Here is a 23,518-nt window from a genome sequence, read left to right as displayed (position 1 = left end):
CGATGTGTTCCCCGGTTCAGATGAAAGCATTGCGTTGATTGATGACGAAGTGCACCCAAAAGATAGATCTCCTCTTTCTGCGGAGGAAGCCAATTCAACTTGAACGACTGAAGCCCGGTTAGGGCAAGCACTTTTCTCTTATGGTCTGTCCCGCTGCCTACTTTACGTGTTCTACCGAGCAGCATGTCCCTCGCCTTGATGCTTCGTGCCCGTTATCTGGGAGCAGGTAGTGGGGATGGCGCTGATGCAGGTCCGAGGTTCACGGGTCCACGGAACTCCCCGTTCAACTGTGGCGCCATCCCGTTGTTGATATTCTGGTTCCCCTTCCCCACATGATTCGCCTGGAAGCCAGAGCTAGAGTTTGTAAAGACGTACCCCGACACCTTCTCCTCAGCAAGAGACGGCGGGAGCTTGGCCACCTCCTTGATCATCGCCTGCAGTTCATCCGCCTCGGACGGAGTAATGAGCTGCAACAGCGACTTGGCCAATTCCTGGAGACACTTGAGCATCCCTTTCATCAGCTTCTCGACCGTCTCGTCCGGAGTTGTGACGTCCTCGTAGCGTTCCATACGCGAGTTATCGTCCTCTGCCGGCACGACCGTGTTGAATATGTAGCCTGCCGGGCCCGATCTCTGGCACGATGCAGTCCCGATTGGCCGTAAGAAGCGTGTACGAACTCCCTGTGTGTCCCTCCTTGACTGTCGCCTTGGCAATCCTGGGTTCTGTCATCAACACCCATGCGAATCGGCTCAGTCCGATAATGTATGAACAACCTCCCTCAGGGCTCAGACCATGTCAGGCGCCGAGGTGATCAGCTTGATATGCGGTCCTATCACTTTTCCAAATACAGATCGAGATACATGGGCTCAGGAGCGCGCCATCCTATCATTCAAGAGCATCATGATGGGCTCGTGGCCCTGCTGCAGTGCCAGGTCAAAGGCCGTGGCTCCAGCGCTGTCGACCAGGTCCGGCCTGGCCCCCGAGTTCAGCAGCGTGCACACCTTGAGCTCTTGGCCCATCTCGGCGGCCTGCATCAGGGGGGTCCTCAGAAAACTGTTCTGCGCGTTGACGTCCGCTCCAGACTGTATGAGGAATATCATGCATTCGATCTGATCTGCATTCGTAGCCCCGACGGCGAGGTGCAAGGCCGTCCCTCCAAGATGGTCCTGGATGTCGCACGAGGCACCGTACTCGACCAGAGCCTCCATGATGCGCAGCTCCATCCGGCCCGCCGCGTTTATGAGTGCCGTGTTGCCGAACTCGTCCTGCTGGTCGATGACTTCTCTTGCCCCCCTGCCCATCAGCAGCCGTAATATCTCTATGTGGCTACCGTTGCGGCTATGTTTCGAAACCTGGTGCAGTGCGCTCGAGGCAATGTCGGGCGGGAGCGTTCCCAGGGCCTCGCAGAAGAGCCATACGATAGAGAAATCTTTCTTGCTCACCGCCCAGTCCAACGGGCTCATGCCCTCCGAGTCCCGAAGACTTGGGTTGCAACCTTCTGTCACAAGCAGCCAGGCGAGACGCGTGTCTCCGAGCTGAATGGCATGGTGTATGGGTGTCCGACCCTCGGGATCCTGGTCGTCGATGTTTGCTCCGGCCTCGATGAGGTACCAAGCGATGGTCCGCCGTCGCTCTCTCGTCGCCATAAGCAAAGGGGTGAGTCCGTTTTGAGGCCTATCGTTGACCCTCGCCCCGTTCTTGACGAGAATCCGGACAATCTCGGGACTAGTCGCCGACATCAGGGCAGTTTTGCCATCCCAGTCTGCCATGTTCACATCCGCCCCGTGTTTGAGGAGCACCCGGCACGCGTCTTCGAGCCTGCCCTTCGCGGCCTGCAGAAGAGGGAGCCTGTAGCCTTCCGAGAACGCGTTGGGGTCCGCACCTCCGTGCAGGAGCAGTTCCATGATTGTAGCCAGCTCTTCCTTGGCGGCACAATGCCTCATTACTTGACAAAGGGCCGATTCAATATCCGATGCTCCTCTCGGGACCACGGGCGGGTGATATCTTGCCAATAGTCTCGTCACCACCGGCTCTCCTCGCTTCAAGGCCCAAATAAAAGGAGTCTGCCCATGATTGTTTGGCTTGCTGATCACATTCGCGTCTGTGATCAGTAATTGATAAATCGTGCTCTCTGACGCATTCCAAAAGAGTGCGTCATGCAATGGAGTGTCGCCGCGGGAGTCTCCCGCCATTGGATCCGCCCCATTATCCAGCAGCATCGTGATCATGCCATTGTCTCCCATCCGGGCAGCCCAGTGAAGTACAGTCTTCCCGCCTGAAGTCGTTGCGCCAATGTCAAAAACGCCGTGGGCAAGGCCCTCCTGAGCTAAGGATTCCAACCCATAAATCACAGCCAAATGCAGCCCACTGACTCTCTGAGGAAAGTGATCGGATAACCCATAGTAGAATGACTCATTGCTTCTCTCGGGGCCGGCAAGAAAGTCGAGGGCTGCTTGTCTGATCGAGGCGGGAATCTCTCCGGCGATGCGGTAGAAGTGACTATCCCAATGCTGTGTTGCATATTTGCGGAGTGGGAAGATGCGCAAGCGTTCCGGTTCGTTCTCTCGTGTCAGGGGTAAAGAGAAGTCGTCCATGGCCAGGTATTGTAGACACTGTGATGCAATCTCAAGGTGTGGTTCCTTCGGCAGTAGAGGATGGTTGTGAAGGTATTTTGGGACCGTATCGTGAACAAACTGGCACACTTTGGTGTCCTGATCTATGACCACCAGCCCTCCGCAGACCATAGACACGAGCCTCTCGGGCGGTATGTAGTGGCTCCAAACGTCGCGGTTCTGCTCTGGAGCGAGTAGGTACTGGCGAATGGCAAAGCTATGTTGCAGCTCTCTCACAGTGAGATCGTCGCGTTCCGCATGCAACAGCCAGGTGAAGACATGCCCGGCCAAGGCTCTGTCGGCCTCTTCTTGCTCGTCTATCCGCTCGATGGCAGCTTTGAAGGCTATCACGGCGGCATCTTTGGGGAGCTCACAGAGCACGGACTTGAAGCCTGCGAGAGATCGTTGCTTGCTCAGTGCGTCCAGGTGCAGCTTGGCGAGGAGGAACCTTGATCAGAAGCGTCAGTCAGTCTTCCTCCTGTCTTACTTTGGTCTCCGTACCGGGCAGGGATAAAACAAAACCAACGCACGCTGGTGTGTTACGTACATGTCTCCAGCTCCGACCTCGATGCTATGAATCACAGTGTCCTCAAATGTTGAATCCCCCTCTTGCATTGTGAACTCGTGTAAATGTCTATCGCGGGATATTCGAGACTTTACGTAGGCTTTGATATCCGAAGCATGCGCCTTGACTTCGAGCTGGATACCCCCCCCCCCCGATGCTGAGCTCGTCTCCCATCAAAGAGCCCGACCTGGTGGTGAGCAGCACCTTGACTGACTGTGGGAGTTTTTTGATTATCTCCAGAACAAATGCTGATTGATTGCAATTTTCCAGGGCGTCTAGCACAAGGTACACCTGTCGAAAGGCATTCATCTCAGCGAGAAGCAACTCAAGGTACTGTTCAGCCGATGGTGGCACCTTGTTCTTTTCGTATTCTCCGTGTGTCACCAGGATGGCTTCGACCACAGGGTACATTCTCTTTTGTTTTACTAATTGCCTGAGCAAGGACGCGATTATCTTACTGGGAGCAATCTGCTGGTCTGGCTGCTGGAAGTGAAGGTAGATACAGGCCATCCGGTCTTGGTGAGCGATCTCCTTCTCCAAATGTTCAATTATAATTGAACTTGTTGTGATATCAGTTGAATGTGAGTTTCAGACGTTTCTAGCCACACTTACGCAAGTACGCTTTTCCCGGAACCCACTGCGAGATGTGAGTAGAGTTAGAGATAAGGATAATTGGGCTCTTCTTACTGATGCCATGCAGCCACAGGAGTGGAGATTTACAAGACTCTTGCTTCCACTCTAGGATTTGTCTGCTCTGAAGCGCCCAGAGGCCCGTTGTAGGAGTCCTCTGACTCAGAAGCAGGCGATGGTAGTCAAGGGGGTTAAGGGGAGCCGCCTCGCGACCCAGCCATTCGATTAGTCCCTCCGCTGTTCAGACAAAAGCCTCTTGTTAGTGTAAGCGCTCGACAGTGCAAAGATCACACTACGAACTCGTCTGCTCCTTTGGCACCGCCACGATATACTTGCTGATATAGTTCACATTGGCGCCGCTGGCGGCGTGATTTTGACTGCCGGTTGCCGAGAATACAGACTGCGTGCCGGTACTGGTGTTCCGGGCCATGACCGGCAATAAGGTTCCGTCCTGCTCAGGGCTGGCCATTGTGACGGTGAATGCGGGGCGGAGGTCTTGGAATCGAGAATCGACAGGCTACTTGTTGAGATGAGTCTCGATCGCCATCTAAGACTCTGGTTGTCCACCAGACACGATGGGACAAGGTCAGGTTCTCTCTCCATGTAAGAAGTCTTGCTGCCCGCGGCATTTCCTTTCTCCACCCTTCCTCGTGAAAGCTGAGGAGATTCAGCTCCTGCATGGCTGGATGCCTGCAGGTCCAATCACGGGCTGACAACGGGAGGTGATTTCCAAGCCAGTCAGCAGATGCAGGCTAACAGAAAAGTGCAGGACTTCGGCATTGGCCAAAAAAAGAGCCCATTCTGCTGTAAACTGGGGTGCACCGTTGAGGAGGGGCGCATTGCGACCCGACCAGAGAAAAGGTTTCGACTGCTAGCCATATAAAGCAGATCAGAATTTGAGCTTGACTAGGTCACGACGGGACGCCAGATCCTTATCGCGGCTCGAAAACCTGATTTACATGCCGGAGAATACCTGCAGAGAACTGATCTTAGCTCCCGGAGCCGCTCCCATGGACGACGAGCCAGAGTATCCGCGCGATCACGGTCGTCCGTTCGACAAGGCTAACGGGCCCTCAAGCCAACTATCCTCGTCCATTGAGGGTGGGAGGCAGAGGCGACGCAAGGGCCAAGCCGCGTACGGTATATCTCTGAGGACGAGACGTCATGAGCAAAGGCTGACTCCAACGACAGTCCTCCTGACCCGAGGAGCCCACAGGCTCAGATCACTGGGCCGCCCAGAGACGGCGATCGTCGGCGGAATGGCGGTCCAGCCAGAGACCACAACGACACCAGCGGTGGCGTCAATTCGCCTGTCGACGAGCATGGCAGGAATCCGCGGCGCAACACACCCGGCAACAGGTGCGGTGGCCGGTACTCGCGCCAGCCAACGTGGGGTCAACCGCAAGGCTTTATGTACGGATACCCCAACTCGTACGGGCTGATGCCGCCACACATGCCGCAAGGACTCAGCCCATACCCGCCGATGAATTACCACTCCTACATGGCCCCTCCGCCACCACCACCACCCCCGCCTGCTGCCACGGCTCCGGCCGCTACAGCGGCACCTGCAGCGGCACGAACAACAGAGGTTGGGACAAGCAAGGGGAAGAATCTGGATGATGAGGTTCAGCAGCTCAAGGAGGGGCACGCCAGGTTCATCCACGAGAAGCAAGCTGAGAAAGAGGCTACCATGCGGCGTGAGATCGAGGCCGGGGTCGCCCGAGAGTTCGAAGAGCAGGCACGCCGGCTTGTCGAGGAGCAGGCTTTGGTGCTCAAGGAGCTCGAAAACGAGATGCAGAAGGCGCGATTCGAGGCAGAGGCAGCGGCCCGCGAGCGTCTGGAAGCAAGCGAGAGACAGAAGCGAGATTGGGAGAAGCAGGTCGAGGAGTTTGCGGAACACACCAAGCACGAGATGGAGAAGATCCAGCGGGAGAGGGAGAAGTCCCAGAGAGATATGGAGAGGAGAGAGGCGGAGCGGCTGGCGAACGAGGAGAAGCGGACGGCGGAGGTCGTTGCTGCCGCCCAGTCCGTTGAAGAGGAGAGGTTACAACTAGCAAGGGAGACAACATCTGCGAAAGAGGAGCTTTTCGAGCTACAAACAAAGATCAGGGAGGAGATCAGAGCCGAAGAAGCAGAAAGAAGGGCAGTTTTTGAGGATCGCCTTCTGCGAGAGGTGAAGGAAGCCAACGCCAGCTCAGCAGTTACAGGGGAGAGCATCAAGCGGAAAGTCGAACAGCTTCAAAGGGCATTGAACGAGGGAAAGTCCGCCGTACCAGACGCTCTCAAGCTTGCTGACGAGGCAAAGCTCGCAGAGGACGCAACAAAGACTGCAGAGTGGGCGACGCAACGCAGCAAGTTTCCAGAAACACCGCCATCATTCGTTCAGTACCAAGAGGTGGACCCTGTCTTACAAGCTTCAGAAGTTCGCGAGCCTGCCGAGCAACCGCCATTGTTCAGCGAGGAGCATGTAGAGGACCGGGGAGGTGCAGGCAGCAATACCGAGGACAACGACGATGATGTCCCTGAGAGCAGCTCCTCGGGTAGCGAGCAACTGGTTGACTATGATCGCGAGGCCAAGGAAGCTTGAGTGCTTTTGAAACAGACACTTTACGATGCCATGTTCGATGCGTTGGTGGATACGAGAGCAATGCACAATATGCAGGCTCAGGTGCCCCCAATGTTTTGGCAAAAACCTCCAGCGCGTCGAAGGAGACGCCATTCCCTGACTTCATCAGAGGGGAGGTCGGAGGGAAGCGACCGGCAGCCAAGGATGCGGCAAAAGTCCCGGCATCAGAGGGCGTCTCGCTCAAATTTGCACAAGAAACAAACTGTCAAACTGTCAGATGACCAGGATCAGGGTCAAGAGACGGTGCAATGTGAGGCAGAGCTTGAAGATTCCAAGATAGACACTTATGAATCGGCGAGGCCGGAGGTATCGGATGCAACACTCGTCCACGAGAGTGATCCTTCTCAACAGCACTATGTTCTGCCCGAATCTTGCCTTCAGCTATTTCCTAATTCGTGGGTGGGCCGGTGTTGCTGCTGCTTTAGCCTGTGCGGGGGTGTGCGGTGGGTGTGCAGTGGGGTGATGATTGTGGCGAGGCTTCGGGAGCCTTAATCTGCCACCTCGGTTGGAGTTGACGCAAAATCCAAAATTGGAGGAAATCTTGCAAGGATTCTTTTGTAGCTCTCCTGTATAATATTACGGGCGTCCTTTTTGCGCCCTTGGCTATTTTTGAATTGATTTATTTCCATTGCCTATGTTCTGGGCTTGGCCGACACAGTTCACCAAGAGAGCACCATGTCTTTAGAAGTTGAAGAGTAGTATTCCTCTATTGTATGTAAAGAATGGGAATGGATGAAATAAAGGAAGTGAAACCATTAAGCAACCAACATGTTAGCATAATCTTATGGCATAAAACCCTGGAAGCCCAGTTGGTAGATGTTACGTGACATTGTGACAGTGGTAACGTCTTAGTGTGGTTCACACAGCTATAGCTAGAAATATATGATGGATCATATAATGGAACAAGGTTGGTGTCAGTTTGCATGAATAAACTCTAGCAAGCAAGGAGCATTCTAGAGAGGAAGAGTGGACAAAGGGAGGATATTACTAAGTATAATCGACAAACTGTCGAGGCTTGCAATGCTCTCTAGTTGAACCAATAGCTGCATTACTAGAATGACCTATAACATACTTGCATGAATAAAACGAAAGATTGAACCTGACATCGAATCCATCGGTCACAATTTAGAATCTGTCAGATAGATATGTCAGAAGATAATATAAAAAGTGGTATGAGTTCAGAGCCTTCATGTAAGTAATATAATGTTCTTTGACAACTTGTAAACAACATTCGTATAAGCTGTGAGAGCTGGCCAGTACAGTCTCATAATCTAGATTTTACTTCTGAATCTGTTGGTCCACTGGCCGAGGGAAGACGGCCTGGTGGAAGGGTTGGCTCAATTGGCCCCCGTGGCTGGAGGCCACAGGGGAGCTGGCAATGCGAAACGCAGGTCTAACTGCGCACGGCCTCACTGCAGGATAAGACCCTCACCAGGAGGGCTCTCCTGCAGTTAGTTTTTATCATAGGAATAGAAACCCAGCTCACCCTCACACAGTGCACTGGGCCGGCTTACCAACAGAATCATTCATTTCGCTCGAAAGAACTCCAACATCCATGCTTTGACATCTAAAGGTCTTAGGGAGTCGTGCGGTGGGTCTGTTGGTTCCTTGGTATTGCAGGCAGCAGGGGCTAAAACCAATGAACCAACAGGACAGGAAACTCCGGCCGGTTGGGGGTATTTTCGTCCACCCATTTCGCGCGCGCCAACTGATACATTACCGAAGTACTAGGTGGGTATGTTGGGCCGGCGGGCGTCGAACCAACACGACACCGCAGCAGAACCAACACGACACCGCAGCAGAAGCCTTGGGGCACACTGCCACGGTCACCCGAATCTGGGAGTTGGAGAAAGAGTGCCGTAGAGCTTCCGCTGCCGTCTAGGTAAAGATAAATAGCATCTTCTTGACCCGCTCCAGCTTGCCCTTCCCTTCTACCACGAACCACCTTCCGACCCGTTAAGCTAGCTGCCCCTGTCCGTATTCCATCCCGTCCGTATTCCATAACCACTCATCTCAACAAATACTCAACATGACAACTCTCGCTCCGACTCCCACTCTTCCGGCCCTTGACAGGGCTCTGGAGGTCCAAAGCTTTCGGAAGAGCCGTGAGCTGTGACTGTTTCTTGCCGTCAAGAGATATCTGCAAACCTGACTAACCATCTCCGACTCAGATATAACACCCTGCGCGATGACTGCGACCAGCCACCGGTCGATGGCAAGCACATCCAGAACCTCGCCGCCATCTTCGTCCGACACAACGCCCAGAATGTCCTAGGTGTCCATTTGATTCACGGTCACTTCAGCATCCCCGAGGACACGGTCCTTCTGGGCACCAACTTCGAGGGAATCAAGGGCCGCTGGGCCAGGGTCACGCAGGTCGGGAACATCGACCCTACCGCTGTCCACGGCCACATCTTTGTCTACGGCAGGGAGGGACTGTGTGCCTACGAGTATCAGAACGGGCCGCTCCCTGACCTCTCTACCGTCGGCCAAGGCTTTCTGGGCGAGTTCGTCAACTACCTCGTAGCCAACGGTCTTACTTACCTAATCGGCCTCCAAGATCCATGTATGAGCTCATCCTCGACGAGGGTACTGTCATGCTACAGGAGGGCGCCATCAAGAACTGCGAGCCCACCAGGGTGACTGGATGGAGGTTCGAGGCCGGTCCCGGCGGTCCTCGCGTCTGCCAAGCCAACGAGACGCACGCCAAGATGACTTCGGGCAACCACAAGATCTTCAACGCTGGCAAGCCACACCCAAAGCTCGACAATGTCGACGATCTCAAGGCGGCCCTAGTCGGAGCCGGAGTTCTCTGATTTGTATTTCGATCTGGTTGGACGGAATGGTTGAGCTCATCGGAGCCCGTATCTGCAGGAACGTTACTGCGTCAGTCGTTACCATTAGATAGCCATTTTGTAGCAGCTTTCTCTCTGGAAAGAGAAAGACAGCGTTGGTTCAGAGTAGCTCAGATAGATATTCCAAATTGACATCTCTATTCTGGCTGCTGGATCACCAGGTCTTTATAATAGACCTGCGAGCGTTAGCAGTGTTCTGTTTTCACGCCAGAGGTTGAATGAAGTGTATTTAGAGGCCTTGTGGTGCGGTAACTGCTGGTTACTCTATTTTGCTTTGTGGTCTCCAATGGCGTGGTACAAACCCTCTATTTACCAAGATAGGGGCCTAACGTAGTTACTCAATACCATCGAACTTTGTCTGCTGATTGACAAGAAACCCGTCTAATGACATCATGTTGTAGCGTCCGTGCTCGTCATCGCCAATAGGCACTGGTTCTCGCTCGTTTGCAAGACGGCTAGTAAAACCACTGGACAGCAACAGACCCAAAACCCTTGCAAGTTTGATCGTTCGGAGCTGATCATGAGACAGGCCATCCACTTCCCGTTTAAAAGTTTCCCAGAAGATATCCTGTAGAGTATCGTAGTCCTCATATCGCGTCCAGCCGTTCTGCAGATGAAGCTTTCCGGTCAAGGATTGGAGAGAATGCAGGTTAAGCCCGAATGGACACACCTCAGCTTCGGCCCAATCGATGACACCAACAAGATGACAGGTAGTTTCATCGACTATGATGTTGCAAGATCCAAAATCTCGATGAAGAAGAACCATAGGTAAAGATAGAATGTCGTCCATCGAGTTGATACAGGTTTGGATGATATGATGAAATCGAGAGGGAAGTGCAGCAAGCAAGAGTTGTAAGTCCTTAATATAGGTTTGTCCTAGACTGCTGCGGTATTCCGGGTTGACTTGCTGGGGAGCCTTCCAAGACAGAGCCATAAAACTGCAAATAGTCAATCAACACTATGACTAAACAAGCTTAACAGTGGAAACATACTGTGCAACATCAGTGATGAGGTTCTTGCGCCATGAAAGATAGTTGGGAGAATTTTCTGGGAAGTCATGCATCAAGATAAAATCCAGATATGTTACTCCACGTATACGGGTCATTAAGTAGATGTGGAGCGGCTCCTTTGCCCCGTCTCCTATCTTGCCCTTGAAGGATACTTTTGGTGCAAGTGATCCGTAAATCTCGGTCGCTAAGGAAGTGATTTCAGTCTTGAGTGCCAAGGACTCGAGTCGGAACTGAACGACGTATTCTAGCTCAGGGCCAGCGTAGACAGAGTAGCTACACATGCCTTGGACGTCGATATGGACGACATTATCGCCGGCGAGCTCCCTTGCTTTGACGTCGCATGCCGCACGGGTCGCCGATGTTTTCTCGAAGAAAGCTTCGATCTCTGTGTTGACAGAGTACTCCGAATACGTCGTCGTCGTCATGATTGATTGTGCTGGAACGTTGCAGAGAACATTCGGTATTGATCATTTTGGTTGGCGCGGGGAATATGTTGGGAATTTATCAGTGGGCCTGCGTCGTCGCCAGCAAACTTGGCGTCTGCTGCCAACTGGACATGCCCGAATCAATCTGCACCTGTACTCCCTCTTGCAAAACCCGCCAACCCAGCTCCGGCAGGATTCTGGAGTCACAATCTTGGACGGAAGTGATAACGCGAGCACCGTCACCCATGAGCAGAGCGATACGAAAGACGATGACCCAGACGACGATGCCTACCTCAGCGACGAGTCACACCAGAGTTTCAAGACTGCGTATTCCGATCACACGGAGAGGAAGCCACAGGAATCAGAAGCTAGGAAACCCGGCCTCGATACATCCGCCACGCACACCCCCGTATTTTCCAATGCCAGTCAATCCAACACATTTCCAACTCCCTTGTTCCAAAACGGAGGGCTGAGCTTCGCCACTACGGACTGCGCGGGAGCAAAGGCGTCGAAGAAACAGAAACCCCAGGACACACATACCCAGCTGCTGCCGTCGATGCCATTTCTGCAGCAGATTGCCATCGCACCATACTTTCATCTTCCGTTGCAGTCTTACTCTGACGGCCTCATTAAAAGACGGAAATACAGCGTATCAGACAGCGACGAGGACAGCGAGGCCGAGCCCGAGTCTACTTCCTCGTGTATAAGCTCAGACGACATCTATGATGACTGACTGAGGCCTGTCTCGGAAGATATGACCATCAAGTTTTAAAATGTAATTTGATACTTCTTGGTATTTTTCCACTCAAGGAGCAAGATAAACCTCGCCGTGTCCCCAAGATCCCTCCCCAGCGCAAGCTGATGAGCTAAGCACCTCCACTCGCTCCGCCACAAAATGCTGTGCCACTTGCTGCCTGGCTGCGATTCATCCGTCTTCATGTCAACCCCCTCAAACGATCATACGAGTGCCATAGAGATTGACAAGACGGCCTGTATGTTTAGATTGTCTGATAATCCCTAAACACATCGGGAAGCGCATCAGCCACGGCAGTTGAGTCGCCATTGACCTACAACCAACTTGACGGGCCAAGCACGATCGAAGATCCACACCCAGACAGGACCAAGAGATATTAGGCATCTACTCACCAGTCAATATGGAATCATCAGATGAGGCTCGGCGGCGATTGATCCAACAGCGGCAGATGGCGCTGCAGGCTGCCAGGAAGCTTCAGCTGGAGCAAACCGGCAGAGTAGCTCAGATGGGCATGGCTCATGACGACATCCCCATCACCGACGCTGGCGATCTCAGTCTCTTCAACGGCCATGCCGGGACCTCGCACCCAGACTTTGCAGCCTTCCAGTCTGCCTGCAGAAACGGGTCCTTCGCTGCCGTCGAGGCCATGGTGACGTCAAAGCCTCGCAGCAAGGCCTACCTGCACCAAGGTCTAGTCCAGGCCCTCGCAGTGGGCAACGTCGACGCTGCAGGCTGCCTGCTTGCCAACGGCGCGCCAATCACTCGCCAGACGCCGCCACACGTCCTCTCGGCCCCTGAGATCTACAAGATCCCTCTGTTCGAGCTGCTCTTCCAGCACGGCTGGACTCCGAACTTGCCCGGCTTCTACGGCGCCACACTCCTCCCGAGGCTCGTCACCTCCCCGGCCCTCCTCACGTGGTTCCTCGACCACGGCGCCGATCCAAACCTCGGCCAACAGCGCGACTACCGCGACCGATGGGGCGCGCCCGACGCGGACTCGTGTCTTGCGCTCGAGACCGCGGCGGCACGCGGGACCGTCGAGTCGGTGCGGCAGCTGCTCGACGCCGGCGCCAAGATCGCCAACGGTGGCCCGCTGTACGTCGCGGCTGGAGCGTGCCCCCCCGATGCGGACCCGCGCGCAGGACCGGTGACGCCGAGTCGGGAGTTTGACGAGGGCAGGATCCCGATCATGGCGCTTCTAGTCGAGCGCGGCGCCGACGTCAACGGGAAGCTCGAGACTCGGCACGTAACTGCGCAGTACCCGCTCGTGACTGCCGTCATGGCTCGGGCTGTGGAGAGGGTCAAGTGGCTGCTGAGTCGGGGAGCTGATCCCAGGCTGAGAGGTTATTTTGGCAGCGCTGTCGAATACGCCGAGAAGCTCGGGAGCGAGGAGATGAAGTCGGCCCTCGGGATCAGTACGGCAGAGCCGCAGTAGGACTGGCCTGGACGAGACATCAACTTGCGTATTTACAGAATCCATTGACCGCTGCGATGGTATGGTCGCTTTGGATTGAAGGGACTTTGGAGTATCATCAGACCGTCACTTAGCTCGAGAATGACGAGTTACCCGGGCCTGTACCCTGTGAGGGGTTTTCGAATTTGTTAGATACATGAATACACATACTTGAATGGAAGTTGTCGTCGTAAACAATCACCTCGCAATTCCGAATCAGGCTAGTTGGTCATCCGGGTGCACTCAGGCTGCTCTCAGAGCCTACTCGGAGTCTCCCTGAGCTCTCCTGAACTCTCCGATCTCGCAAGAAGCGCCGTGTACATCCATTACAGGCTTTCATGATTCTGCCCAGGATTCTACTCCTCCACACGCTAGAAATCAGGGGCAACGTATTTGTTTTGCTTTGGACCAGGGCTGAGATACTTCTCTCACTTATCAAAGCATTCACATTCATCAACTCCTATCGAAACCGGTAATCTTTAGATAAGGTAGGATTGATCTGAGCATACTGCACCTCCAGTGCTGCTAATATGGGTTGACTCCCGCGAGCTTCAAAAGCTTGTCTGTCATCACAGGCTTCTCCAGTGGCTCTTCACGGTCCCTCGGATCGCGCGTGCCGTCCTCTAGATACGTTGCATTACTCCTAGCCACAATATGCTGGTGCGGCCAGTGGGTCGTGCCACCGTAGCTCTCAAACACCCTTCTCTTGAGAGCTAACTGGTCAGCCGTCGCCAGTCGCGCCGGCGTGTACGTCGCATATATCGCCGTCCTAATCGCCTTGCCGTTCGTAGTCGGATCAGAACCATAATGGATGGTGCGGCTGTCCCATAGGATCAGGTCTCCGACGTCGGCACAGACTTTGTGAGGCTTGAGTCCCTGGCCTTCGAACCAGGCTAGCTCTTCAGGCTTGAAGAGGTAGATGTCTTTGATAGGTTCCTGATCAAACGTGCCCTGGCACACTTCGGCGAAGAACTTGTCGTTGAGGAGGTGTGATTTCGGGTAGACCACCAGCCCGCCATCGTCCGGCCCCGAGGACGACAAGCTGATGATGCCTTGGACGCAATGGACTCCGCGCTTGACCGGGCTCTGGTCTATGTGTTCCCACGGCTTCCTCGCCTGGAGGTCGGGGCGGTTGGGAAAGGTTATGTTGAGACTGTCGAAGCTGACGAGGAGTTCGTCGGTCCCCCACATGCGCTCGAAGGCTTCCAACACTCCGTCTTCGAGGCGTGCATCCCACATGAACTTTTCGTGGGCCACGCAGTAACCGCCATACGTGCGAATCTTGCTCGCCCTGGGAAGGTTCTCCTCAATCCATGTAGCCGGGTTGTTGAAGTCCAAATCGCTACTGAAAGATTTAAGCCACGCGTACGCGCTCTCTTGGTAGCTGACGGCCCGATCACGAGGGATGGCACCTTTCACGACCGCGAAGCCATTCTTGTTGAGTTCGTCCCTAAAGTCGCCATAGTCGTCTCTGAGATTGGTCAGTATTGAGCGGTCTATGACAGAGCATAGCGTACTGCATTACCTCGTAAGAATTGGAATTGGACATGACAATCTCGAGGACTTCGAGTTTGGCGTGCTTGGGGACGGTTCGGTCTCCGGAATCAGAGCACCAGGGGCCATGACTACTTCAGAAAGTTGACTGTCGAGGAGTCTCTAATGAGGTCGGGAGATTCTGACTTGAGCAAGCAAGTATGCCCATGGAGGTTTGATCATTATCTGCCAAGGCCATAGAAAGGTGCAGCGCTTGTGATATATAAGCAATAGGCCGTCGCTTGTGGCGAACCCCGTCGCGTAGAAAGTGGACTGTCCAGGATTGTTGACGCAGAATACCCCGTCGCTTATCTTTCCCCATCTTCCCCTCACTTTAGCAGCTCACAAGAGCACAAGACCAGGATACCGAGTCCGGGCTAACCATTCCCAGTCGATCTCGTCTCCTTGATTCGCCCCTCGCCATACCTCCTCCAAGAGCCTGTGGGCTGCTTTGATGTTGCCGAACCCGAGCGTGGCCTCCATTCTGCTCAATCTGTACTCAACCGCCAACCGGCCAGCCTTTGAGTTGCATACCACCCCAGCCATGAAGAGCGGAAAGAGCAGATGAGCTTCGGCTTGGGACCCGGGTCGGATGAGAGACATTGTAGACAGTATGCTGTCGGAAGCTGTTTTCGCATCAAAGTCATCTGGCCGCCCCGTCTTCTGGAATAGCCATAGCATCGTTGCCCATTGCAGGGCAACTGCCGCCGCTCGAGTCTCTGCCGTGGACTGCATGGGAGTGCCGCCCTCAATTCTGGGAGGCGTCCAGTTCTGCAAGCCCATCCGAATAGACTCAACCTCAGCATATGCCTCGCCCGAAGGCTGTTCCATGATGCTGTCGTCTTTCCCTTTTAAATCTAGCCTATTAACACGCTGCAGTAACTTGTATATATCTCCCGCAATGCCGTATAGTGGGTGTGTTGGATGTGTTGATACCTGGTCATGAGGCTGGAACAAACGAGGCTGTACTAGGTCGTCAAAAGCACCCGGTACTCCCACACAAGTGATCGAGCCCATGTGTGAGATCAGGTTGTACATGTCAACCAGTGTTGTCAAGGACTCCTGGGCAAAAGAAAGATCAGAGTTGACTATCAATGCCTGAGCCCCACGAAGGTGTATCAACCACCTCTTCGATAGTCCGTCGCATATCTAGAAGCGATCAGTGACTCGGCTTCGCCTCACAATACTCGACAGAGACCATACCTCGGTTATGCAGAGTAACATAGTCGTCATCAGCGCAGGCAGCACGTCCCGGCTGCTCTGAAGTTCCGCCTTGAGTCCCTGAAGCGCCCGGCTCCGGTGATCAACAAGGTCTTTGAGGAACGCCGGGTAAACTTTGCCAAGGTGTGCAGCGGAGAGCGCAAGCAGCGCATGGCTCACCGTGGGGTTCTCCAACGCCTTGGGAGTTACCACGCGCAACCATGGGTTCTCGCTATCATCGACCACCACAAGGGAGCGGGACACTGACTGCAGATAGTGGTTCAGTAGATAACGCTCCCCGATGCTCCAGTCTTTGAGCGTGTTGGAACCCAGCTCGATAAGGTTACTCAGAGCGAGTGGCGGATAAAAAGTGGACATTGCCGCTTCGTCTTGCCGACTGAACGTGATTGGAAAGTCGTGCAGGGCGGAACTGTGTCCAAGATGGGCCGGCCGCGGATGTTCCCCAAGATCGCCATCCTCGATCAGAGCGATCCATTCTGCCGGCGCCTCCTGAAGATAGCCAGCCTCAGGCAACGACCCGCGCTCGTCTGCTAGTGTACTCTGCGGCGAGAGATGCTGCTCTGTTGGAAGCCTGCTCTGCTGGAAGCCACACAGCAGTCCCAGGCGGCGACAATCCCCACAAACAGGTTGTCTCTCGTCGCATTTCTTTCGCCTCTGCCTGCAGGTGGAGCAGCCGCTCGTCGTTCTGGGGTATCGCCGCTTGACCCCAGAGCCGATATCGTGAGTACCCACCTGCAAGCTGCACGGAAGGGAGAGTCTGGTGCACCGGCTGCAGGGAGACTCTTTCGAGCAGATGGTCTTGATCGCCGCACAGGCGTGGCACGAGACCCGTCTGCGTCCCATGTTGAATACCAAGAATCAAAGTGTTGCAATCTAAGCGACGGGGAAAACTGGCCACTTATGTGTAGGGTATTTGACCATGCCGAGGGCAGGGATCTAGAGCCGAAAACGGCCGGAGCTCCTCCGCCCCGTGCCCCGCCGAGCCCGCCCCCGCAGATAACCCCAGGTTAGCCCTGGCCCTTGGCTATCTTTACCCCTCAAAGGCCTAACTCGATTTAACAAGATGATGTATTTAGGTCCTCGCGCTAGGCGATCTACTGAACCAACCTTGATAAGAGGAAATCTTCTGTGCCTACACAAGCGACGGGAAATGCTGTCGACCAGGAATCAAGTGGAGACCAGAACTTCACGACCGGATACAAATCTGGGACGATCGCCAGCTTCACAATGCGGCCTCAGATCTGGGGAGTAGAGTCACTCGGCGAGCAAGACAATTCACCGGCAACATGTTGCAAAACGTCAGGGCCAAGGGGCCTCTCCAGTTCAAGTCGAGCAAGGTGACGTCCATCCTTCTCGTCGCCTCTGCTTGCATCTTCGCTACGGTACGGATACGGCCCTTCAGGCCCCCCTATCTCAATGAATGGTCCGACTAACTTCATTCAGACCACAGGTTTCGATGCCGCTTTGATGTAGGAGACATACGAGAGCAACCCCTGGCAGGACAAGGAGGACGCTTACACCTACTTCTAGGAACGGGATCAACATCATGCCTTCGTATACTCAGACGCTGAAGTTGACGACAACTACAAAGTCGCTGAACACGGCAGCAGGCTTCATCGGATCGGGCTTTGTATCGCTCTGGATCGGACCTGTTGTGAACCACATTGGCCGGAAGCGAGGCATCATGCTATCCATCATATTTAAACTCATGGGAGTGGTGTTCATGTCGGCTGCCCAAAATGTGGGCATGTTCGTTCTCGGCCGCGTCCTGCTCGGTATGGGTACTGGTACCTCCGGCGTTGCGGCTTCTACGTAAGTACATCATCTGGTGCTTTCGTCATTCGATTCGCTGAGACAAAGAGGTCAGTTGGCTGGCGGAAACTCTGTCTCATAGGAGGCGCGGTATAGGCTTGAGTGCCGTCTACACGGTGTGGTATGTCGGTAAGTAGCTCGCGCTTTCTGATTGATCCCGTCCGTATCTCACAAAGGTATCGTGAATCAGGCGCTCTTATCTCCGCTGGCGTCACCTACAGAACAGCCAACATCGAAGGCGAGTGGTCCTGGCGCCTCCCGTGTCTCCTCCAGGGCCTGTTCAGTTTCGCCTGTGCTGCGGTGCTCGCCTTCGTTCCCGAGTCGCCTCGCTGGCTGGCCTACCAAGGCCGTTTCAACGACGCTCTGGAAGTTGTGGCGTCAATGCAGTCTGACGGCGATACCACCGAACCCCTAACACAGGCTCAATATCGAGAGATGATCGATACCATTGAATGGGAACGTGCCGAGGGCAAGCAACTCAACTACAAGGAAATGCTGGCATCTCGCGGTTCACGCAAGCGCGTGATGCTCGCCGTATCAGTCGCTGTGATTGCGATGATGAGCGGTAAGTAGTACCTAGGCAAAGGGCAGTTGACGGCTTGCTGACTTGTATTCCAGGCAACAATATCGTTTCTTACTATCTGGGCGATATGCTGACAGCAGCGGGGATCACGAGCACTCAGACCAAGCTTGAAATCGTACGTTTGTTCTTTACGTGGTCAACCTTGACCAGGGTGCTAATGAACAACTTCCAGAACGTAATCCTCAATGCCTGGTGCTTCGTCTGCGCCCTCACTGGCACCCTTCTTATGGATCGCATTGGCAGAAAGACAATGTGTTTGCTGTCATGCATGGCGATGGCCACTACATTGTTTATTGTAGGAGCATTGACCAAAGGTGAACGTCGAGTCATTCGTGCTCAATATCAGAGGGTTTGTGGCTAACCAAGTTCACTCCAGTTTATGGGCACGGACATGATACATCAGGTACCTACGGGACGATCGCGTCGATTTTCCTGTTCCAAGGCAGCTATGGTATTGGGATCACACCTCTCACGGTGTTGTATCCTCCTGAGGTCTTGAACTATTCCATTCGGTCGAATGGAATGGCTGCATGGACGATGGCCGTAAACATCTCAGGGTAAGGTCCACCCATCAAGTATCTACTCCCTGCTGGTCACAAAGCTAATCTCTGGTTTGGCAGTGTAATTGTCACCTTTATCTTTCCTTTCGGATTGGCGGCCATTTCTTGGAAGCTTTACATGATCAACGCCGCATGGGACGTGTTGCAGTTCGTCTTTGTGTTGGTCTTTTGGATCGAGACGAAAGGCTTTACCCTCGAGGAGATTGACCGTCTCATCGACGGGACAAAGCATAGCAATGTCCCTGATATCGTGGACCTGCAAAACGGCACTGCGGTCCTGGAAGGCAAAGGCGTCGACAGCACTGGTGCCGAGGTTGACAACGTCCAGGCAACTAAGGAGGTCAAGACTGTGGTCACACCCACGGTGAACTAGGCGCTACCTTGCCGAATCATGAGTTTGAGTTTGAGTATGGTCGTGGATCTGGAGTCTAGGGCAATCAAGTCAAGCCAGTCATCAAGATCTACTTGCGGGCGAGCAAGCTTGGTATCTCCCGGAAATGCGATGCACTTTTGACATTGGCAAGCCACTGTGCACAATTACCAACCTTGTTCTATGCCTTGGAGCTAGCTTTTGCTTGAATTGTAATCGAGTCTTCTCAGTCGCTATCTTACCGTGAGACTACACTACAATACATGTTCACGCACTATTGCTTTTTCGATGGGCAAGCAAAGTTCTCAAGGATCAAGCGGCTATGTAGTTGTCCAAAGCATGCCAGGCAGATGGTACGGATGCATCAAGGCCACCAAGCAGGCAAGCTCCGCCGCTAAGCAACGATAGCGGAACCGCCGCACCCACAGCGGAATCTCGACAGTCCTGCCGAGGTTCTGGATGTTTTGTTGGTCTCTGGCCCTCCAGGTCCACCGTCGCATCAAGAACCTTGTCAACACTCGAATCCCTGTCGATCCTTATCCTGGTCGGGCGAATCGGGGTGCAGATGGGCACTGAGGGGTAGATTGCTTGAAAATTGACCATCAGACTTTTGATGCCTGAGATCCAATGGCTGTCCAGAACTAAAGGCGCTCTCGGGTTGTCGACACAGAGCCAGGTTTCAGTTTAATATGACGCCCACAGGGAGCCAGGCGGATAGCTCCAGGCTCTCTCCACGGGGCGCTTTGCTCCCGGACAACACGATCTCCCGTAAAGGTGGGAAGAGCTGCTGTACAACAGATTCAGCCGCACAGCCGCACACGTGCATCGCTCTTCGAAGGGGAGAATTAAGGTTGGAAGGTTGGAAGGACAGGAGACGATAGCAGAACCATTGAAGAAGCTGCCCAGGCACACGTGGGTGAATGCCGGTTGACTGATCAAGCTCTTCGGGCTCTTGTCTCAAAGCGGCAGCTCTAACGCTAGGGACGGGTCGGCTTGGCACTAAATAGCTCCAGCACGTGTGCTCTGTTTCGGACCCCCGAGTACCGCTGTAATTGGTCGGTGATGCATCCGGATCAGCCGTCTCAATCAGGGAGGTGCCCGATCAGTGGGCGACAGATACACGGGGATGCTCTGCGTCTTGCTGAGTCGCCGCCTGTTCTGGAACTCCGGCCCCTTCTTTGGGGAACCAGCCATCCGTTGCGTCATAATGCAGATCAAGCTCCAATAGCGTACTCGAGCCGCCGTGAAGCTCGACCTCTCTGCCATCTGATTTCCCCCTCTTACATCTTGTATATAGTCTTGTGCTGGCCGCTGCATTGGCTATGTCTGTGTCTTGTCCCAGCACGACTGATCAAGTTCGCTGTGACCGTGAGCTTCCCCAGCGCAAGAATACGCTAAGCCGGCCAATTCACTACTCCCGTTCGGTCCTCACAATGCTGTCCCGTGTTATGCTCCTCGAGGCCGCTCTGGCCGTCGGTGGCGCCGTCGCCGCTTCCAAGTCGTGCCCCGCCAACCTCGAGCTCTCGTGCCACAACACCACCGCCGTCGACACCTGCTGCACAGTCTACCCGGGCGGACAGCTGCTCATGACCCAGTTCTGGGATACCGACCCCAGCACCGGCCCCGCTGACAGCTGGACCATCCACGGTCTGTGGTAGGTGACGCCAATCCGCGCTCTGACAATGTAGCACCCATTGCAGGGACATATAAACTTGCAGTCAATACCGCTTTAGGATATTGTTTGTGTTCTTGGAGAACATCAACTGACCGCTGGGCGTGCAGGCCCGACTACTGCGATGGCTCATATCCCCAGTTCTGCGACAAGTCCCGCGAGATCACCAACGCTACTCAGATCATGCAGGCCGCCGACAAGTGCACCCTGGCGTACATGGAGAAGTACTGGCTGGACTACCAGGGCGACAACGAGCAGTTCTGGGAGCACGAGTTCAACAAGCACGGCACCTGCATCTCGACCCTGGACCGCAAGTGCTACTCCGAATACCAGACCAGCCAGGAGGTCGTCGACTACTTCAAGACCACCGTCCAGCTGTTCAAGACTCTGCCCAGCTACAAGTGGTTGGCCGCCGCGGGCATCGTCCCCTCGGCCGACAAGACGTACACCCTCGCCGAGATCCAGGCCGCCATCAAGGCCAACTACGGCTTCGAGGCCATCGTCAACTGCAACAAGAACACCAAGGCCATGAACGAGATCTGGTACCACTTCAACACCAAGGGCTCCGTCCAGACCGGCAAGTTCGTCCCCGTCCAGCCCGTCGGCAGCTCGACCTGCCCCAAGACCGGCATCAAGTACCTGCCCAAGTACGGCGGCGGCTCGCCCTCCGCGACCACCACCACCGGCGGAGCCACCACAACCACTACCACCGCCACAGGTACCGCCACCACCTCCGGCCCCGCTCCCACCGGCGGCTCCGCCCTCTCCGGCAAGGCCTACCTCTACGTCAACACGCCCTCCGACAGCAACGGCGGCTTCCTGATCTCCGGCGGAGCCTGGTACCGCGCCGGCGGCACCCCCGCTACCTACACCGCCACCCCCAACGCCGACGGCACCACCTTTCAGCTCAATTCGAGCAAGGGCAAGTGCGGTGTCCAGGCCGACTCCTCCTTCTCCTGCGCCTCGGGCGTCACGGCCAGCAACTTTGGCTACGACGGCAGCTTCCTGACGTACAACGGCGCCAACACCTTCTACGCCGCCTCTCTGCCGACCGGCACCCAGCAAGGCGTTGTGTACACCTCGCAGAAGGCCGTCTCTCTGCAGGTCACCTGGTCCCCTCGCTCTTAATTGCAGTGAGTGGGGTATCTCTGTTCAGGGGGCATGTACCTGGCATGCTAGTATCTCGATGTATCTGGTTTGTGCGGCACCTTCAAAATAGAGCCGTCAGAAGAAGTCTCAGAAATCAGAACTTTGAATAGACACCTTGTCCACCATCCATTGTCGTCAGGATAGAGGTCCCAAGAAACAAGTTAAGCTCCATGCCACAAACGGGCGGCCCCACCCCGTCAATAAGATGGGTCCAGCCAAGAAGCACACCCAGGACCTTTATTTGCACTGCTCTTGATCTTAGATTACTTCTGAAGACTAAAATGATGTCAGCAAAGAAATGGTATAAATTACTCTGCTTTTCTCTCTCTCTCTCTCTTTTTCTTTTCTTTTTCTTTGTTCTTTGTAAAAAATCATTTTCGTCTGAAGAGCCGTTGATCTGAAGAATCTTGCGGCGGAATCGCGCCTTCCTGAGCTGTTGCATCCGAACTGGCCCATAGCAAGTTTACTTAGGTAATGATGTGGCGGCCCTGTGATTTAGAATGTTGGAAATTGTTCTTGGATGCATTGAAAGCGTGGGTACCCAAATATTGACACCGTTGCCACGGCCTTACGTTCCAGAGCCAGACAATTGCATGTGCGGAGCTTGAGAGATACATCCAGGGTTCAGAATGCGGCATGCTGTGTTCTACAGATACTTCGATGAAGGAGAGCAAGCAGGCTATGCTCTGTTTCTAGGAGCATGATGTGCTTGCAATCAAACCTATCAGGCATAGAGGCTGGGTACTCTTCCCGCATGCGGACATTACGGCTCAGCAGGAGGTGTCTTAGAAAGGGGTCGGAGAGGGGTGAAAAGTCAAAAGCGTCTGAGAGACAGGTTGACATGGCTCTCATTTGATGCCAGGGCCGTACCTGCATGCCACGATAACGATTACGGCCCGGCAATGCGGTGCGATGACGGTAGCGCATCGATGAGTGAAACGTCAAAAGTCTCTATAAGACGGACTCGAATAGTTCTCGTTCGCTACTGAGACAGTACCAGCACGGCTCCACCCGGACGATCATATGCCGAACTTCAAAGCTTAGGGTGTTGTATCGCAGGAATAAATGGATTGGACTAGCTTTAAATAACTATTCATACACCGTCATGCGTGAAGGCTAAACAGGATAACTGGAGTCATTCTGAGTCACGGTCCAGAAAAAGTGTGGAACCTGTACGATCTTGTATTGCAGACACCGCGAACTTCAGATTATTGACTACCCAGGGCCAGGACTTGCTCGCCTCACGGCCCGATCTTTGTGTCTCCTGATACGTTTTGGCAAGCCAGCATGTACGAATAACAAGAGTCTTCTCGCATGCACACTGCCTCTTCCATCAGATGTTCGATGAGAACCGACTCCCATTGGCCCTGAAATTACGGCTCAGGTGACGTCAGTGAAGTGCTGTAATAAGCAACCACTCCGTAAAAATTGCGGTGGACATATGTTGATTCCCATTGGTGACTGGAGGACTCAACCCCTTGTTTCTGGCCTTGCTAAGCCCAGATGCCCAATGGAAACCTTATGCTTCCTGGAGGAATACCACTGCGTAGCGGGTGAGAGCCTGTTGCTCGCAAATGCCTTTGGCTCAGATTGTTGAATATGGCGAAGGGGTGTACAGCTAAGGGGGCGAATTCTCACTGTTGCCTCCTGCAACTGAGCCTGCATAGGCCTCCAGGGCCTCGGTATGC

The 23,518-nt window shown here is 54.3% G+C and overlaps 8 protein-coding genes across 8 annotated transcripts; 5 read left to right on the top strand and 3 right to left on the bottom strand.

The window, feature by feature from the left end:
• Positions 1-212: 212 nt before the first annotated feature.
• On the bottom strand, positions 213-4,276 carry E0L32_001487 (uncharacterized protein; the record flags this gene model as incomplete). The annotated part of the gene is made up of 7 exons (XM_031135571.1): positions 213-632; positions 1,002-3,060; positions 3,160-3,183; positions 3,392-3,736; positions 3,790-3,814; positions 3,865-4,044; positions 4,108-4,276. 7 exons carry the CDS (start codon positions 4,274-4,276, stop codon positions 213-215), a joined length of 3,222 nt encoding a protein of 1,073 aa, XP_030990738.1.
• Positions 4,277-4,817: 541 nt separating this feature from the next.
• On the top strand, positions 4,818-6,394 carry E0L32_001486 (uncharacterized protein; the record flags this gene model as incomplete). The annotated part of the gene is made up of 2 exons (XM_031135570.1): positions 4,818-4,942; positions 4,999-6,394. The coding sequence occupies 2 exons, from the start codon at positions 4,818-4,820 to the stop codon at positions 6,392-6,394; spliced, it is 1,521 nt and encodes a 506-aa protein (XP_030990737.1).
• A 2,068-nt stretch (positions 6,395-8,462) lies between these two features.
• On the top strand, positions 8,463-9,249 carry E0L32_001485 (uncharacterized protein; the record flags this gene model as incomplete). Its single annotated transcript, XM_031135569.1, has 3 exons — positions 8,463-8,545; positions 8,605-8,940; positions 8,994-9,249. The coding sequence occupies 3 exons, from the start codon at positions 8,463-8,465 to the stop codon at positions 9,247-9,249; spliced, it is 675 nt and encodes a 224-aa protein (XP_030990736.1).
• A 373-nt stretch (positions 9,250-9,622) lies between these two features.
• E0L32_001484 (uncharacterized protein) lies at positions 9,623-10,723 on the bottom strand (the record flags this gene model as incomplete). The annotated part of the gene is made up of 2 exons (XM_031135568.1): positions 9,623-10,226; positions 10,281-10,723. The coding sequence occupies 2 exons, from the start codon at positions 10,721-10,723 to the stop codon at positions 9,623-9,625; spliced, it is 1,047 nt and encodes a 348-aa protein (XP_030990735.1).
• A 1,154-nt stretch (positions 10,724-11,877) lies between these two features.
• Positions 11,878-12,912, top strand: E0L32_001483 (uncharacterized protein; the record flags this gene model as incomplete). The annotated part of the gene is made up of 1 exon (XM_031135567.1): positions 11,878-12,912. The coding sequence occupies one exon, from the start codon at positions 11,878-11,880 to the stop codon at positions 12,910-12,912; it is 1,035 nt and encodes a 344-aa protein (XP_030990734.1).
• Positions 12,913-13,455: 543 nt separating this feature from the next.
• On the bottom strand, positions 13,456-16,527 carry E0L32_001482 (uncharacterized protein; the record flags this gene model as incomplete). The annotated part of the gene is made up of 5 exons (XM_031135565.1): positions 13,456-14,401; positions 14,448-14,555; positions 14,810-15,612; positions 15,667-16,342; positions 16,508-16,527. 5 exons carry the CDS (start codon positions 16,525-16,527, stop codon positions 13,456-13,458), a joined length of 2,553 nt encoding a protein of 850 aa, XP_030990733.1.
• Positions 16,528-16,970: 443 nt separating this feature from the next.
• Positions 16,971-19,012, top strand: E0L32_001481 (uncharacterized protein; the record flags this gene model as incomplete). The annotated part of the gene is made up of 9 exons (XM_031135564.1): positions 16,971-17,066; positions 17,128-17,153; positions 17,215-17,496; positions 17,579-17,617; positions 17,673-18,061; positions 18,115-18,194; positions 18,252-18,393; positions 18,456-18,636; positions 18,700-19,012. The coding sequence occupies 9 exons, from the start codon at positions 16,971-16,973 to the stop codon at positions 19,010-19,012; spliced, it is 1,548 nt and encodes a 515-aa protein (XP_030990732.1).
• A 1,430-nt stretch (positions 19,013-20,442) lies between these two features.
• On the top strand, positions 20,443-21,809 carry E0L32_001480 (uncharacterized protein; the record flags this gene model as incomplete). The annotated part of the gene is made up of 2 exons (XM_031135563.1): positions 20,443-20,663; positions 20,792-21,809. 2 exons carry the CDS (start codon positions 20,443-20,445, stop codon positions 21,807-21,809), a joined length of 1,239 nt encoding a protein of 412 aa, XP_030990731.1.
• Between the last annotated feature and the right edge of the window lie 1,709 nt (positions 21,810-23,518).

The sequence above is a fragment of the Thyridium curvatum genome, assembly GCF_004353045.1.
Source record: "Thyridium curvatum strain D216 chromosome Unknown NODE_6_length_784332_cov_80.453264, whole genome shotgun sequence".
Classification (NCBI taxonomy): domain Eukaryota; kingdom Fungi; phylum Ascomycota; class Sordariomycetes; order Thyridiales; family Thyridiaceae; genus Thyridium; species Thyridium curvatum.
The sequence above is the reverse complement of the archived record's forward strand: the minus strand, read 5'-3'. Positions and strand labels throughout refer to the sequence as shown.